General features: G+C 36.0%; 1 protein-coding gene across 1 annotated transcript in view; it reads left to right on the top strand.

The window, feature by feature from the left end:
• LOC102496066 (triadin-like) overlaps positions 1 to 19,481 on the top strand; it is a 78,324-nt gene that overhangs the window by 39,063 nt on the left and 19,780 nt on the right. Inside the window, exons 4-6 of the mRNA XM_027765566.1 lie at positions 9,211 to 9,264; positions 14,313 to 14,342; positions 18,653 to 18,682. Coding sequence (XP_027621367.1) covers positions 9,211 to 9,264; positions 14,313 to 14,342; positions 18,653 to 18,682 — 114 coding nt within the window. The remainder of the gene's footprint in view (positions 1 to 9,210; positions 9,265 to 14,312; positions 14,343 to 18,652; positions 18,683 to 19,481) is intronic.

A 19,481-nucleotide genomic window follows, 5' to 3' on the forward strand; every position in this document is an offset into this window, starting at 1 on the left:
CAATTTCTAAAACTTAGATTACCATGTACGTTATTTAGTGTTTTTCATGGACTGTTCCTAACTAAACTGTAGGTGGGACTAGTTCTATGTTTAGGTAATATAGTATCTTATTTCCAGGAGGCACTCAGGCAATAAATACAGAAAGGAGTGACAGATCTTAGTAGTTATTTAGAAAAATTCCTCCTCATTCAAAATCAAATTGAATATTGTTTAATCCCTCAACTTCAATCTGAGCACTAAATGTATAGGAAAATGTTTGCTTAAATAAATCCTCTCGGGAACAAGCAGTTAGTGTAATGGCTATGTCGCTGGACTTCCACGTAGTTGACTGCGGTTTGCGTCCGGACCTGGTGGCTTCAAATTCATGCTGGGCGTGCGTTTGTGCCCAAGTTCCCGAGAGGAGAATGGAGGAGAATGGAGGAGAAGGAATTGCGGCGTGATCATCTCCCCTGGGAGGTGATTTCTCGCTTTCTGTCTCTATGTCTCTGTCTGTCTGGCGAGCGCACGCGCCCTATAGCAAAAATCTCTCCAAAAAAAAAAAGAAAGAAAGAAAGAAAAAGAATAAATCCTCTCTATTTTTCTTTGGATTACTTGATTTAGGACTCTTTGTAAGAGTTCCTTGTGTTTTTAAATCATTTTAATTTATCAGAAAAATAAATGTGCATTTTATAAACCTTTCCATTTCGAAAAAGGACGGAGATTCTCTTGGAATCTGATAATTTTTAGATTTTAGACATTTGCAGAATGGTAAAGAAAAAAAAGAAACCTGGGTAATTTTATGAAGATAATTCCTACTCACTGAATTTAGACTTTTCAGGTATATGACACTAATTTTCAGGTATATGACACTGATTTTCAAAACCTTGGTTCCTAATCACTTTCATTTTTTCATGCAAGAACATTTAATGGATGCCTACTCTGCACCAAGATGTTAAAGATTGAGAATGCATGTAAAAATAAATCAGTCTCTGTCTTCAGTTTTTCCTTTCACTATCCTTTAATTTTATACTTTCAGAGGACTAAATCTACACTTACAAATACACTTGGTTATGTTTGCAAATTGGATCATGACATAAAAGTAGTGTGTTCATTTCTTTTCTAAAAATGTGAGAAACTGAATGAAATGTTCACACCCATTATTTACTAATGTTAGAATAATAGGAGATGGTTTTTGTTGTTGTGGTGGTTTTAAAAATTTATTTATTTATTTATTTCATAAGAGATAGAGAGAAAAAGAAAAACAAATAATGTTCCTCAAAAGATCTCATGCTACCGTCTCTGTCTCCCTCTCCTCTCAGTCTTCGCTAGCTAGCTAGAATCCTATGTGTCTGTAGGCATACCTGCGTATATACGTATCAGACCAGGACCTCAACCTCAATCTTCTATGCCTCGGCATCGAGCTAGTCACGATGGCTGGGCCCAAGGGGCTGTTGTTAAGTGCTGAATTTAGATCACGCTGTTGACGGGCCAGAGTGACTCCATATCTCTTGGGGCGACTCCATTTTGTTAAACCCGCCTTGCTGAGAATCGCGCCATTTCACTGGAGACTAGCTGGTCACATAGGAAAAAGTCATGAGACCATCACCCCACAGGGACTGACCAATGAGAGAAACAAAGGAGATACCAGAGATACCTACACTCCCTGTAATCTACAATGTGTAACCGCCTGAGTGCATTCCTCAGCACCCCTCGACCTCCCCCCGCAACAGCCAAATAAAAATCCAACTAACTAACATTCAGGGTTCTCAACTCTGACCTGCTGTGCCAGTAAGATTGAGAGTCCTGGCTTAAGCCCAAACAAAAGCGATCCTTGTGTGTTTACAATGGAATGGCTCCTTGGGGTCTCTTGGGGAATTTCATGACATGGATACAGCACTGCTCTACCATTACCAGTTAATGAGGAAACCTCTCACTGTTCCATATGTGAATTTTGAGTTAGGGAATCTACCAGCAGAACCTCATTTAATTTTTAAGACTGAAATTCTAACTGAAAAATATGCCTGAATAGTCAGAAATGTATCTTTTCTTTATGTATGTATACACATTTTTAATATATAAATATGTACATATATATATATATATATATATATATACACACACACACACACTCTATATATATATATATATATATATATATATATATATACACACACACATATATATATACACACAGAGACATATATATATACACACACACATACTTTATATATTATATATTATGTTTGTTTTACTTTCTAAAACATATGGCTTTTAAATTGTTTTATTTTAAATTTTTTCTTAAAGAATACAAAAAAATCCTAGCCAAGAAAATAAATCACTCATATTGGAAATGCAGTATGTTTTCTAAATTATAACATTTATTTCAATAAAGTGTCAAAGTTCTACTTGAAATTCTAAGGAATTGTAGAAAATTTATGCTTCTCCTGTGAAGAAGTCTTGCTTGTTAGAATGTTTCCTTTCAAAGTATCATTAAAATAAAGGGCATAATTGTTTATGATAACAGAGAATTATCAAGGTTAAGCCTCAATAATAATAATACATAAAGATTTGCTATCGAAACATCATATAGGTAAATTCTTCAAATATCTGTGTACTCATTGATTTTAGAAAGCTGCTACATAACGTAGAAAGGGATCTTGAGTGACCAGCTTGCACTGTCTCTTTGCTTTAGGCAGGTTCATCTAAGATGGGTATTTTTCTTTTCTTCTTTTCTTTTCCTTTTTTTTTTTTTTTTTTTTTGTGAGAGAGGTTTTTTCTATAGGGCACATATGCACTCGCCAGAAAGAGAGAGACAGAGAGACAGAAAGCAAGAAATCACACCCCCCCCCAGGGGGGACTGCCACACGGCAATCCCTTCTCCTTCATTATCCTCCCAGGATCTTGGGCATACACGCACGTGCACCCTGTGTGAGTTTAAGCTACCAGGTCGGGGACTCGAACTGTGGTTGACTACATGGGAGTCCAGTGACATAGTCTTTACGGCAACTGCTGGTCCCCTAAGATGGGTATTTTTCTATTTGGCACTTCTAGGAATGAGACAGCTCACTTTCCTACGATATTGTTTTCTGTTGTGTTTCATGTACACCATTACTTTAAAAAAATTTTTTTTGTCTAAATAGAATCTGCCCTTTCCTTAATATGTCACATATTTTAGAGCAAAAGGCCAAATGATCTATATTTCAATCGTAACTTTCCATTTTATTATCAATTTTTTTCTTCTTTAAATCACTTCAGTTTTAATCCTTTTTATATGTTGGCCTTTAATTTTAAATTTGAAATTAATTGCTTAAGAAACTTGTCATTTTCACACATTTCAACCCAGACAGCTAGGCAATGCTATTAGGGAAAGTGTACATTATTCGAATGAATATTTCCCACTCATTTTCTGTTTTCCTATGATTAATTCTCTCCAAATTATATTGGAAAAGCTGATTTCATGTATAGAAACTATAGATAGATTTCGACTGACATTGAATCAAAACATTCATTATTTTTAATTAAAAGATGCTTAGAATGAACTTAATGGGAAGGTGGTCTGTTTTCTTAAGGATTTGTTTTCTTAAAGATTAAGAAAAAAAATTAAACAGAATATTTCAACAAATTTTGAATGATCAATTTTTTGTTTAAACTCTATAGTGTTAAGCTATCAATTAAAGGGTACTTAGAATCTAAAACAAAATACATTGCTAGATAAAGAGAAGATTTTTTCTGGGGGAAAGATGTCTAGCTAAATTATACCACCTATTGTAAATGATGCTGCCAGCTTATTTAGATTTTTCACCTCTAGCAATAACAGATTATTTTGATAAATTATTCATATTTCTGCATTGTGCACCTTTCACAATTTGCATATTTGGCAGCAAATAGGCCCGTCTTTCAGGCTTCAGTCGCCATGGTCAGACAGGATGGCCAAAGGCTGCTTCATGATTAATTTCATCTCAATAGGGTAATTATAATACTGAAATGAAGCAATGTCCCTGAAATATGCTTTCCTGGAGCTACAAGTACAAGGAGCTTAGTGTAAGATCTTTTAAGCGTATAGTAACTTAGCTTAACTGTTAACTTTTCTCTATTTTGGAAATACCTATATCTAAAAATAACAATTTGTTTTATAAGAATAGAAAACTATAATTAAGTGGTTGATTTAGTGGCTTATTGGACTGCAGAATGATTCAATCATTATTTTCTAGTATCTTATTCAAAAAAAGAATGTTTATATGTTTACATTTTCAGGGATCCTGATGGTTTGTTTCGTTTTGTTTTGTTTTAATGGGAGAGGTTTTTGCTATAGGGCATGCGCCCTCACCAGAAAGACAGAGAGAGACAGAGAGATAGAAAGCAAGAAATCAACCCCCAGGGGAGATGGCCATGCCACAATCCCTTCTCCTCTATTCTCCTCTCAGGATCTTGGGCACACATGCACACGCGCCCGGTGTGATTTTAAACCATCAGGTCCGGGACTCAAACCACAGTCAACTACTCTGGAGTCCAGCGACATAGCCAGTATGCTAACTGCTGGTCCCCCCTTTTTAATATGTTTAAATTTCAACTTCTTTTATACATTCAATCACATATGTCACTTAACCTCCAAATGCATTCAAGTTAACGGCAAATTTATTAAAAACACTTAAATTCTGTAAAATTCTCAAATGCAATCTGGGTCACATTATATCCTACTGAGCATCAAATGCTGATATTTAAAATTTAAATGCTTTCTGCATAATGCATGATCAGTGACCAATGAGCAAAAGTGAGTTTAATTAATAAACTCATCTTGTGTCATCCTGAAAATAGAAGATTTGAAATTTGATGTTTCATTTTACATTTGTTGATTGAATTTTTTTACTTTAATAATTATATGTTCTATGCAATATCTACATTTGTTAGAAACACTTTTAGAGCAGTTTGCTAGATGCTAGGGTTATGATGTTGAATAAGTAACAATCTGATTTCAGAGAATTTGTAGGCTAGTAAAATGGGCCACTTTTGTAGGTAAATAAGTATATGGTTACAAACTGAAATATTAGGTTGTTGGGAAAGTCATGATATATTTTTCTGGGTTTGTATGCCAAAATGTGTTTTAACTTTCCTGACAACCCAGGAGAAATCTGTAGTGTGGTGTCCAGTGGGCTGGGTACTGAGAAATGATCAGGATGAAAACTACGCCATGGGGGACCAGCAGTTAGCGTAATGGCTATGTCGCTGGACTCCCATGTAGTCGACCGCGGTTTGCATCCCGGACCTGGTGGCTTAAACTCACGCCGGGTGCGTGTGCACGCGTGCCTAAGATCCCAAGAGGAGAATGGAGGAGAAGGGATTGCGGAGTGGCCATCCCCCCTGGAGGGTGATTTCTCGCTTTCTATCTCTCTGTCTCTTTCTGTCTTTCTGGCAAGCGCACGCGCCCTATAGCTAAAAACCTCTCCAAAAAAAAAAAGAAATAAAGAAATAAAACTACGCCATGGAACCATCACTGCTTCACCTGCATCACTTGCTACTACTCATTCTCTTGCTCCTCTAATATTCTTCCTCTCTGAGGACCAGACTCTTCGCTTCAGCTTGGGTGAGAGTGGGAGAAATCTTTTCTCTTTATTTTGTTAGTTGCTGAAGTGAAAGAAAGGATTTCTGTTTTATGGGGACTGTTCTTTGTCACATCTGAAATAATAAAAGTCCTAACACACTCTATAAATACAAACAATAAATGCAATGGTTTTATTTCCAGAGATGGGAAAATTTTAGAAAATATTTTATATGTAAATATGATTTTCAGTAATATTGTTATTCTTTATCTGTTACTCATTAGCCAAACACCAACATTGGGAGCTCACAGTGTAGCAGTCCATTTGCTGCTAAAGTTATGTGACCTTGACACTTGACAACTCAATCAATTTACACCTTATATTAGACGAAGTCAACATATAAGCAGCATTTTAGAGATAAAAAGCTCCAGATATTCAAATCACATTCAAACCTGTGTGCAAAAATCAATTTCTTAACATAATACTTACAGAATCACAATATTTTTTCGATATTATAAATTAGAGTATTCCATGATTATGGATTCAGAAAGATTAAGATATTTGACTTGTCTGTTTCATGAAAACTTGTTTATATAAATACAATATGTTTTAAGAAACAAAGAATACTAACTTCTCTAATACCATTCTGTTAAACCATTAAACCACCCCCAAGTGAATTCCCAAATGTTTTTCCTAGGTGGGTAGAGAGAATCTTTTAGGTGGGCTTGCTGTAGTCAGTGATCTAAGAGAATGTAAAGAGAAAGAAGCTAGGAGGAAACTCAACTGAAAATTCTAAAGGAGTTCGCCAATACATATTTATTTATTTTTAAAGTTGAATCACAAATTATAATGTTATGATATGTTGAAATCGGTAAGTGGTAAAATATGAGTAAGATGGGATTCTTCTGGTAATCTTTTGGATGAACTCTTTTGCTCTCATTCATTTTTTTCAGTCAAGAGTTACTTAATAATTTCTTACTAAATACCACACATATAAATGTAGGATTAGACCAATGCATATAACTATTTAAGAATTCAATTTCTGTGTGTAAGTCCTTACTAATCCTTAATTGTGATCATGTATTTTAGGTTGGAAAGAGCCTGTAGGTGGCACAGTGGTTAAAGTGCTGAACTCCCGCATGGCCACCCATGGTCTAAGTCCTGGACCTGGAGGCTTAAAATTCACACCAGGTGTCTGTGTATGCATGCCTAAAATTTCAGGAGGATAATGAGGGAGAAGGGATTAGAGTTGGCCACCGCCCTGGGGGCTGATTTCTCACTTTTCCTAATACTGTTTTCCCAGGCAAGTGCACATGCCCTATGACAAAACAAAACAAAACAAGAAAAATTTTAAAAAATGCATAAAAAATTTCAAAACCAGAACACTAGCATCCTAGTTGTCATCCTAGTTTTCCTGCAGAAAAAATAAAAATTAATTACAAAGAAATCATAGATAGACTGAATTTAATGTGGTGAAAGATATTTTGATGGAGTAAATAACTGTTGTAAATTAAAGTCTTATGTGGCTCAAATAATATTTCTTACATATAAAAACAGAAGAAAAATTAGGATTTTATAATCATGATCATGATATAAATGAATAGCTATCTCATCAACAGTAGGTACAGGTCAACTTAGAGATCAAAACTATTTTTTAAGAATTATTTATTTATTTATCATAATAAAAATTATTACTATTTTTGGGCCAGCAGGTGGTGTAGTGATTAAGGCCCTGGACTCCCATATGATCGACCATGGTTCAAGTCCCAGACCTGGTGGCTTGCTTTCCTACTCTATCTCTCTCTGGTGAGCACATGTGGCCTGTAGTAAACTAATAATAATAATAAATAATTTTTAAAAATTATTATTATTTTTAAATTTGCTGTAGGGCATGTGCATTCATAGAGAGAAGGGGAAAGAGAGAAAGCAAGTCACCAGTTCTAGGACTTGAGCTGTGGTTGACCATATGGGAATCTGTCACTTTAACCGTCATGCCACTTGCTGGTCCCCAAACTTCTTTTATTTGGTTTGACCAGCAAGTATGGAATTTTTGCTTATGGTTTTTATGAAATTATTCTGCTGAAATCTTGTTATTTTATAGCTCTAACTAGAATTGCAATATTAAACAAGTTATCAACATTTGACAGATTAAATGCAAGACTGAATATGAGTATCAACTACTACACTTACACCCAGCTTACGACTTCTTCCACATAAGTGGTCTTAAATAAATATGTGATACACAGGACCAACAGATAGTGTGATGACTATGTCACTGGACTCCTACATGGCCAACTGTGGTTTGAGTCCCAGACCTGGAGGCTTAACATTCACGCCAGACACATGTGTATATGTGCTCAAAATCCTGTGAGGAGAATGGAGGAGAAGGGATTGCTGCATAGATATTCCCCCTTGGGGGGAATTATAGACAGTAGACAAATACTACTGCTTTTTCTCTCTTTCTGTCTTTTTGGCGAGTGCACATGCCCTATGGCAAAATCTCTCTAAAAATAAATAAGTAAATATGTGATACATGAATGAATAAAGGTCACTATCTAAAACAAATGAACAAGTCTTCCTTCTCATACTATTTAATGATAATTCAATATTTGACAAATTATTATTTTTTAAATAATTCTTTAAAAAAATTCACAGGGACCAGCAGGTGGCATAGTGCTTGGGGCACTGGACTCCCACATGGTCGAATGCAGTTTCAATCTTGGACCAAACAGCTTGAAATTCACTTGATGGTCGTTTGTGCGTGTGTGTGTGTGTGTGTGTGTGTGTGTGTGTGTGTTTGTGTGCGCGCATGCGCCTATATCCCAAGGGAAATGGAGGAGAAGGGATTGTAGCATGGCCACCCTCCCTGGGTAGGGGATAATTTTTTACTTACTGTCTCTCAAGTGCAAGCACCCGACAGCAAAAATTTCTCATAACAAACAAACAACCCGAAAATTCATGAACTATACTAAGTGAAGTGTGGAATGATATATTATTTTTATAAAATTATTAGGCCTGCATCTTTTAAAATTCTAATTAATTAAATGCATTGAAATATTTAATATATTTTTTGTGTTTATATCCTGTTTCATTATAGAAAAATTTTGAACAAAGGGGTGGGGAGGATAGCAAAAATTACCCCAGATAAGAGAGAAGTTTCAAATTGAAACTTACTTGTTCCTTCATGACATAAATTGTTGCCCAGGCCACTCTGAGGGTGACATGTATCAAGGCAGTACAGGTAATGACATCTTGGACTCAAAGGCTTGAACTTGCAATTGATTGCTTGGGGCTTTATTCTCATATTAGTCACTCAGTGACCTTCAATGAATCTTTTTATGTCTAGATGCCTCATCCATTTCAAAAGATTGATAATATTGAAATAATTTACAAAGAATTCTGAGTTATTCCAATTCAAATGATATCCCATAGTTAGTCAACAGTGAGTAAAATCTTGTTTTGGAGTTTTTATCTTATGCTTTAATTTGGTTTAATATATATTTTTTATCTCAGTAAGCCTCATTCTCAGCAGTTCCTCGAATAACAGTGTTGCATTTCTTAACAAAAATTCTGACTGCCAAAGACAATGGTCTTTGTGTCTGGTTTTATAATACATCCTCCCCTTCTTATTTTGTTTGTATGTTTTTCTAAACTAGTATTTCATAGTCATTTATCTTTTTTTTTTCCCCCTAAGAGCCTGGGAAAGCTCCTGAAATCAAACAAGAGACTGTAAAAGTTGCAGCACAAGGTGAGCAATTAAACACTTAAAATTCTATTGCTTAAAAAAAAATTATTTATCTATAGCACTTTATTGACAAAAGCAAAAGCTGTTTATTGCAGAATAGCACCATCTGCTGGTTTATTCCAGAAAACGTTATGTTGCTGCGTGAAGATAACACATTACAAGTATTGATTTAGTAATCAGAGGAAGCATAACTTAGAGTAATGCCAAATTATGGAGACATTGTTGAAGGACCCAAGAATAAGTATCTTGGCTCTACCTTTTCCTCATTGAGCTTTTACACATAGTCCTAAAAATAAGCTGTAGATCCATGATGTAGCTATACAATGATATACATACTTTCCATTGTTTTCAGTATACTTTGTAATTTGTATCATATTTAAAAAATAAGTCTGAAGGTTGTTAAATTACTATTACTTTATATATACCCAAAGTGCAAATTCAGGTTCCAGACATGGCTACAACAGAAGTACCCTAGTTTCCATGGGCCATCTACGAAATCAGTTTTCTTACTAATATCTCTGGAGCGTCAACATTACTGTGCATGGTATATTCTGAAATCATGAGCAGTAATTTGATGAAAACACATGGGAAGAATATAAGTTTGTCATCGATGAAAACTTTATGGAATATGCTGGAAAAGAAAAGGCAAAATATTTACTGAAGATCTTTATTGTTACTTCTCTGCTACTTTGTACAATATCAAGCAATGAAAGAGATACATTTAGGCAGTGCTACACTTGTTTCTGAGTACCCTGCTTGCAGACTCCTTAGCATATGATGTGATATAGGATAAAATGTATTGTATGTGACCAAGGTTTTTCTGTTATATTTAATCCTAGACCCAAATCTATGCAAAATCATCTCAATAAATGTTAGTAAAATGGATTTGCTAAATTCCACTTGACTCAGTGGTGTTCTTTATGAGCAATATATGCTAGAATGGTGGAGAGGTAGCATGCTATTGGATTGTTGGGAAAGTCATGACACATTTTTTTGCATAGAAAAACAGAAAATACACCACCTAATAGTTTTTAGTTTTCATGTTGATTACCAATGGAATAAAACATGTTCTTTAGTAAAGTTCTTACAGAGAATGTAATAGATTTTATGAGAGGTAAGAAGATGAGGCAAACACCTTTGTTGGTAGTGTTTTTTTTTTTTAACACATTAAAATGTAGTTTTGAGCAAATAAATGACTACCAGTTTAAGGAATCATTGCTGTTAATGTGTTATGCTCACATAAGAATATATAACCATCTTAGGCACTTTTTGTTTTGACTGAGGTTTCTGAAAATTGGGGTATGGATGTAGAATTATGACCTTAACGCAGAAATTTAGCATTACTTCTATATTAGAGGAGTTCAAGGGGAATAAATTCAGGAAATATCTGGAAATAGCTTCAAGTTTGAGCTAGAGGTTATGAGCTCTTTGTTTTGACATTCAAACTACGTTGGACAAGGGAATATCCTTTGGGATAAAGGAGTTCTTGCTGAGTGAACAGTAACCTAGAGTTTTAAGGTATTATTGCACCCATACTTATAAGGAAATGAAATGTAATTAGAATTTAGGAGGAAGATCAATCCAGTTCATAGATATTACATAATAAATTATACTGAATGAATAAAATATAAACCCAAGTTAGAAAGGAAGAAGAGAAATAAGAAATTATGTTCTAATCAGGTGCAATGATGACTAAAATGCCTGAGAAGGGAAGGATTTCATACTCAAACTCATCTTTGACCTGATTGACGTGCACCAGATGCTTGCTGGGAAAAACTATGCTGCAAGTTGTAAAGATGTACAATGATTAAATGTAAAATTTGAAAACTGATTAATAAGGATCACCACACTGTGGTTAAGCAGTGTGTAGAGAGCCAGATCCCACATGGCTGACCACAGTTTGAATCTAGCCCTAGCAACTTTAAGAACATGCCAGACACACATGTATTCATGCCCCAAGACCTGGTGGAATGGAGAAATGGAGGAAAGGGATAGGTGAATGACCACACTAACTATTTCAGTCTCCATTAGAATGTAAAAATCAAGAACCAAGTTACTGAGAACTATGTCTACTCAGGAAATTCAGGAATCAACCCATCACATATTCCTTTTAAACAGATTTGAAACAGGTGAATTGAACCGAGGACAGGGAGTTGGTCACATAGAACACAAGTTACAAAACCACTCTGAAAACAGTTAAATCCCAACATGCTGATTTTGATTAGTGTCTGGGTATGGAATACAACTTACTAGATCACAGGGCTATCCAGATGACTACAAATAAAAACCATCTACCTTTAAGAGATCCAAGAGAAACCATTGTTATTTATGATGGAATACATCAAATACTTTCATTCAACTCTTGTTTGTTGTCAATGTAAAATTGAAATAAAACTACCGGGAACCAGCATTTAGCGTAACGGCTATGTCGCTGGACTCCCACATAGTCGACTGCGGTTCGTGTCCCGGACCCAGTGGCTTAAAACTCACGCCAGGCGCGTGTGCGTGCATGCCCAAGATCCCGAGAGGAGAATGGAGGAGAAGGGATTGCAGCGTGACCATCCCCTCTGGAGGGTGATTTCTCGCTTTCTGTCTCTATGTCTCTCTCTGTCTGGCGAGCGCACGTGCCCTATAGTGAAAACCTCTCCAAAAAAATAAAAAATTTAGAAAATTTAAAAAAACTATCAAAGAATGTAAGCATGGGAAAGAAGAACATGTGTGTCCATTTACACATACATGTCTACATCCCATGTGCATATATAAGGATTATTATTCTTGGCTTGTTTTAGAAATAAATAAATATAAACTTCAATGTAGTTACAAAAGATTTTGCTAATTCTGGAAGGACTTAAGTTTTAGTCTTTCTTCTCTATAGAATTCCTAAGAAATAATTGGTTTGCAAAGTGTATTCATATTCTCAGCCCCTCTTATTACATTGCTGAAGACCTTAATTACATTCCTTTCGAAAGTGAGTTTATTTATTTATTTTCCTTAAAATGTACTTATCTATTTCTTTTTTTTTTTTTTTTTTTTTTTTTTTTGTTGTTGTTTGGTTTTGGTTTCTTTCTTTACTTTACTTCTATTTTTTTTTTAGATTTTTGCCATAGGGCTCAGAGAGGGAGAGAGAGCGCACTTCTGATAGGGTTCTGTGATCCATTCCCAGCTGCAACCAGCCTTGGAACATGGGCACGCACACCCACAGGTTCTCAGGGAGGTCTCCCAGTGTGAACCTCCTCAAGGGAGCACACAGACAGCCCAGGTTTTACTGCTGCACCATTGGCCAGCTCCGGGGTTTATCGTTAAAGCCTAGGCTTCAGGGCTGTTCTCCCTCCAGAGTCCCTCTGAGGACCCTGGGCTAGACCACAGTAATTTTTGATTTGTAAATTTGTTTTGTCTTATTCTGTCTTCCTTTAAAGAGTCCAATCCCATCCTTTAATCCAGCTTGCTTTGGAGAGGATAAGATGGAAATTGTGGGAAATATTACGGAGATTATTATAGGAGTACAGCAAACAAAGCAAAAAAAAAAAAAAAAAAAAAGAACTTTTTGCAGTATTTAAAAAGACAATACCAATTTGCCTTTTCCCCTTATTGTACAAACCCTATGCAAAATGTGAAAATTCATGTGCATTCTAGAACTAAAATGTTTACTTACTAGGTGATTTTGAAAATTATGAGCTTTTTGGAAGAACATTTTTATTTGCAAAGTAAAGAACTAAGAACAAAAAGGACTATTAAGCCAAACTCACAGAAATTGATGAAATTATGCTTTATAGCCTTGAACTCTCTTAGGCAGTGTCCCTATGCTGTAATTTATTTTAATTATTATATTTATTGCTGTGCTCATTATATATTGGAATAGACAATTCCTTAACTTAAACTCATTATTTCTTCTATGCATTTTATAATTTTCAGTTTAAACTACATTAAGAAAAAGCAAATGTTGGGACCAGCAGTTAGTGTAATGGTTATGTCGCTGGACTTCCATGAAGTTGACTGTGGTTTGAGTCCTGGACCTGGTGGCACGCATGCGTGTGTGCCCAAGTTCTCGAGAAGAGAATGGAGGAGAAGGGATTGCGGCATGGCCATCACCCCTGCAGTGTGATTTCTCACTTTCTGTCTCTTTGTCTCTCTCTGTCTTTCTGGTGAGCGCACATGCCCTATAGCAAAAAGCCTCTCCAAAATAAATAAATAAATAATAAAAATTTTTAAAGAGAAGGGAAAATAAAAACAAATGTCACAAAGTAGATTTATTTGTAAATTTACGCTCCCCTACAAAAGGAAGAATATATGGATAACGTTTGGAAAGTAGATAAATACAACCTGTAATTCTTTTGTTCCTGATTTTTAGACCTAATTGTGGTACTTACTCTATGCATGGACATGTGCACATCACTTTAATGTATTTGAAGCTTATCTTCTTGCTCTGGGCTGCCTGTTTCACAAGACTGTGGTATAAACAAAGAAAGTGTACCTGAATGTACTTGGCAATTGTAGCCCAGATAAATGTACAAAGTAGTTTCGGTGTTGGTTATCAGAGATCCCCAACATTCTATCCCATTGAAATGTGGTGATGTACATAATATCAGAATCAGCTAATGTGGCCTAAGACTTCTCTAGGTGGGGAAAGCATATCCTGTGGGGAATGGCCATGCCCTAATCCCTTCACCTCCATTTCTCCCTCCTTTCCAGATGTTGGGCATACATATACATATGCCCTATGTGTTTCTCGAGTCACTGAGTCAGAGCTTTGAACTGTGCAGTCAACCATGTGGGATTCAGCCTCCTTAACTGCCATACCAAAGGCTGGGCTTACATATTCTTTTCATTCTTGTCTTTCTTTCCTCTCTCTCTGCTATCTCTATTTTTGAGTTCTAAAATACCTTCATATGAAACAGTTTTAAATAATACTCTTATTACTTATTTTGGACTAATTAGTGCATAGGTGACCACTGCATTTACGAATACATGGAACTCATTCAAACATTCTGACAAGTATCTCAAGGAATGGTATTTTAGTATGTTTTAACACTGTTTTCCTTCCATTATTTCAGCAGCAGCTAAAAAGGATGAAAAGAAGGAAGGTAGGGGTTTTATTTGTTTGTTTGTTTACTTGTGTTTTATTTATTTATTTAGATTTTTGCCATAGAACTCATGTGCTCACTGGAGAGAGACAGAGAGAAAGAAAGTGAGAAATCACTCTGACAGGGGGGATGACCATATTGCAACCCCTTCTCCTCCACTCTCCTCTTGGGTTTTTGAGCACATGTGCACACGTGCTGGCATGTTTCTCAAGCAGCTGGGTCTGGGATGTGAATTGTGTACTCAGCCATGTGAGATCTAGTGCCTTAAACAATATGCCACCTGCTGGATCCAGGAAACTATGTTTTATGCAAAATCCCACTATGCCTTCTATGAGATTTATTCAATATTTACCAACATTCAGAGATTTTAATATTGCCCTGTCTACATTACCTTTGGATAACCGGATCTATTATGTGCTCATATTTTGCATACATGTTTTTGATCTCACCCCACACGAAAGCGTGAGATGCTTTTTAAAAAGTAATTTTAATATAATCTTTCTCAAGTCATAAGAGCTAAAACATAGCCTCTCAATATCCTAGGCTTGCTATGTTGTTGATAGTTTCATCAAATTTCAAAATTATGTGAAATCCAGATCCTGTTCTCTTATAGTAACTCCTTGCATCTCAAATATAGACAAGCAACTGGTGGTACCTAGCTCTATTAGGCTACAAATAACTTATAGTTCCTCCCCTGTATACCACCTCTTCTTCTCAGAAAGCCATGACAGTGTGTGTATACACACACACACACAAACACACACACACACACACACACACACACACACACATCGTGTCAAATAAAAATTACACTGGATAGAATCAAACAGGCAAGGAAGATTTATTTGACTATTGCATTAGAACTCAAGTCAATTAATAGAGGAGAGAGATTGAACTTAATTCCACTGAAACGGAAAGTCCCAGACTTTTTAAGCACCTATTGATTTAGCAGAAAAGTACTAGAAGATGGTGGGTGGTCAGTGTCATTAGGCAGTCTGTATTTCCTAATTGGTACTTATCAAAGTTAGGCACCTGCCCCCTGCCCCTGACAAAGACTTCAAGAAAGGGAAACTATCTCCTTTGATGATTACATTTCAAAGGGATAGCTCTTGGGTCTTTGTTAAAGGAGTTCCTAGGTTGTAGAATATTTGTATCTCAAAGGAGCAGAGAAAGAATTTATAATTGAAAGATTTCTAAACTAAATACTCCAACAAAGGGGAAGCCAGAGGCCATAGTCAGGAAGAAACCTACTTGGAGTTTAGTTAAGCTGAGGAGAACAAATTGTCTTGGTCTGTGATTCTGTTTTTAGGCATATTTTCTTAGTAACAATACCACCTAGAGGCCCAGCTCTGCTAGTGCACATGGGACGCTGCTGCTTGAACGGTGAGGGCTCATTAGAAGCCCAGGTTTGTTCCGTGTCTGTCATAAAACAGCCAGGGCAGTGGCCTACAGTCTCAGCTACCTGGGAGGCAGAAACAGGACTGAGAGCTTGAAGAGACAGTAGGAAACAAAGTGAGAATCTGTCTAAACTGGGAATGGTGGCATGCCCACCTGTTTATGTTGGACTGGGACCTCATATCTGCCTCAGCCACCTAGCAGTACTCTTCTTGCACTACCATGACTGGGCCACAGATTTAGGCTTTCTATTCCTTCCCCATTTGTTGTACCTGTCATATTTTTGTTCTGTTGTTTGTTTGTTTGTTTGTTTCTGGTATATGTACCTCCAGGGACAAGTACCAGAGAAAGAACCTCCCTATCGGGAATGGTCACACCAAAATCCTTTCTCCATCTCTCCCTCTTTGGGATTTTGAGCATGCAGGCACGTGCACCCCACAGGTTTTCAAGCTGCTTAGTTGGGGAGTTGAACTGTGCAGTTGGCTACGTGGAACCTGGCTGCCTTAACCACCTCAGCATACAGCTGGCCTTTTTTTTTTTTTTTTTTTCCGCCAGAAAGACAGAGACAGGAGACAGAAAGCAAGAAATCATTCCCCAGGGGGATAGCTATGCCACAATCCCTTCTCCTCTCCTCTCCTCTCAGGATCTTGGGCACGCATGCACAGGATCTTGGGCACACATGCACATGCTACTGGCATGAGTTTAAGCCACTGGGTCTGGGACTTGAACTAAGGTTGACTATATGGGAGTCCAGCAACATAGCCATTATGCCAACTGCTAGCCCTGAGCCGATGCTTGTTTTACATTTCATAGAAATCACAATATCATTTACTTTATTTCAATAAGTGCAGTCATTTACATTACCATAAGACTTTACATTGCTTTTTATACTATTTTTTAAACAATTTATGTCTAATATATTACTGAATTCTTCATTCTTTGGGGAGAAAGACACCTATTTTATGCCAGCACTAATTATTTTCAGAGAATATAGGAAAATGCGCCAGAAAGACAGAGACAGGAGACAGAAAGCAAGAAATCATTCCCCAGGGGGATAGCTATGCCACAATCCCTTCTCCTCCATTCTCCTCTCAGGATCTTGGGCACGCATGCACAGGATCTTGGGCACACATGCACATGCTACTGGCATGAGTTTAAGCCACTGGGTCTGGGACTTGAACTAAGGTTGACTATATGGGAGTCCAGCAACATAGCCATTATGCCAACTGCTAGCCCTGAGCCGACGCTTGTTTTACATTTCATAGAAATCACAATATCATTTACTTTATTTCAATAAGTGCAGTCATTTACATTACCATAAGACTTTACATTGCTTTTTATACTATTTTTTAAACAATTTATGTCTAATATATTACTGAATTCTTCATTCTTTGGGGAGAAAGACACCTATTTTATGCCAGCACTAATTATTTTCAGAGAATATAGGAAAATGATTTTGTTCCATCTACCATGTTTTATCCTCTGTTCCACCATTCTCATTGAGCTTTATTTTCATTTTTACTTCTAAATGACCATGTGCTCTCCACAATCTTCCTCTGCTATCCATATTTGCTGTGTTCTGGGTTCCAAAGATTTCTCAGTGGGGATCACATGACTACCTGAGCAGCTGGAAATCCTGTTTTATACTGGAGTCAAACCAACAGCGATGACCATTGAACTGTCCACTATGTACTTTCAGCTGCTGTGCTACAGGGCTCTCTCTCTTAATAAAAGTGGTCATAGCACATGATTCATAAATTAGACAGATGACAAAGATGATATTCATCATGCTTTTATATGAACTCCTTTACATAATATTTTTCTATATACTTAAATTTCCAGCTTTCCCGATTAGCATAATTACTCATAAAGGAAATGAAGGGGAAATTGTTTGCAAAGCACTTATATTTTAGATAGCAAATTTAGCCTACTCAGTTATATTCCTGAATAAGAATTGAATAGCAAGAATACTCTTAGATTGGTTTTCAGGGTGGGCGTTAATTAAGAACACTGGAGTCTAAAATTCTTTTTACTACACCAGGCTAGTCTTTAATATGTTTACTGAATAGTACATGTTCTGTTCCAGGGACCTCTTATGCTTAAAATCAAGATATGTTTTTCTCTTATAAATGAAACGTATCAGGCCAGCAGGTGGCTTGGTGGTTAAGGGCATTGGACTCCCACATGGCTGACCTTGGTTTGAGTCCCAGACCTAGTGACTTGCTTTTTGACTTTCCCTTTCTCTCTCACTGTCTTTCTCTGGTAAAATTGAAAAAAAAATAATAATAAGTACAATTTTTTTTAATACAGAAGTTCTTCCTTTAAATAAAAATAGTCAAAACACTGTCTACTGACCTCTGAATACAAGCTGACTCATAATATATTAGTTTTAAATACAATGATATGTTTGTCAGTAACTGGGCCAGGTTCAGAAGCCAACGTTGACCTGTTTCCTTTCCATTACAATAGGAATAATTGAATATCTTTATTGGAAGGGTATTGATTACTAGAGAGCACCATGCAGTTCACTGGAATGCCTTAGATTGAATAAATGAAGAAACCATAAGCCAGCTTCTCAGAAACAGATGATATATATGTTCAGTTTGGTTTTCTGTGAAGACACTGTCAGCTGCTGTAGGCACAATGAAATCGCTATGCAAATTACATATGAATATCTCGTTCACATTTTTTTCTATTTTTTTAATTCCAAAATTTTTCTCATTTCCTATCTCATTGTAATGCTCATTCTCTCAAAAAGAGCATAGTTTCTCTTTAAGTCTCATATTAAAAATGTATCATGTAATGAATCCATTTTGTTGAAAATTATCTTAATATTTATGGAAATATTATTATGAGCTAATCAGTTGTTGTTTTATCATATATGTTTCATCAATAATTTGTCTTTGTGTTTTCAGATTCCAAGAAAGCCAAAAAAGCTGAAGAAGGTACTAGAATTAATTTCTCTTTCTTTCTTATGCTGGATAAATCCTAAAATAGCATTATTTCTTACAAAAAGCAACATAGAAGAAAAATTCTATATGGGAGCACAGAGAGACAAAGATTAAGATTGAGAGAAAACATCGAGCTTTTCTTGAAAGTCTTACTATTAATATAGAAAAAATATTGGTAAAAATAAAAAGTAAGTAGTAGATATCTTTACCTTTCATAATAATTATTTTCAAAAGAATCTTTGCTTGACAAGGACTTGAACAATGTCCAGTCTGAAGAATTTATTTTATTCGAAGCATATATTAATTTTAGCTACATTGTCATCAGTTAGGAGCTGAATTATTCCTTTAAGTCCTGTCGGAATCATAAATCATTTGACAAGTATACCTGAGTCTTCTGAAGTTCTTCACATGTGTCTATGTATACAATGAATTTATGTATTCATATGTGTTTATTTAAGAAAACATCAGGTATAAATAGTTTAAATGGTTAAATAGTACAATCCTAGGTTAATTCATTGTCAAATAATTTTTAATCAAATTATAGAAACATCTAGGATAATCAGTAGTATCTCAAAACAATGCTCACTGTGAAATCTAAGGGGAGAAAATCAGAAGGAGATTTTGGAGAAATTAGTTTAATCAGTGTGTTGGATAGTAAAAAAAAAAAAAATAGGTTTTTGCCATAGGGAGTGTGTTCTTACTGGAGAAAGACAGAGAGAGACAGTGAATGAATTTCATTCTCCTTCCATTCTCCTCTTGGGATTCTGGGGACACACACACACACACACACACA

This window comes from Tupaia chinensis, unplaced genomic scaffold (assembly GCF_000334495.1).
Source record: "Tupaia chinensis unplaced genomic scaffold, TupChi_1.0 Scaffold138683_1, whole genome shotgun sequence".
NCBI lineage: Eukaryota > Metazoa > Chordata > Mammalia > Scandentia > Tupaiidae > Tupaia > Tupaia belangeri.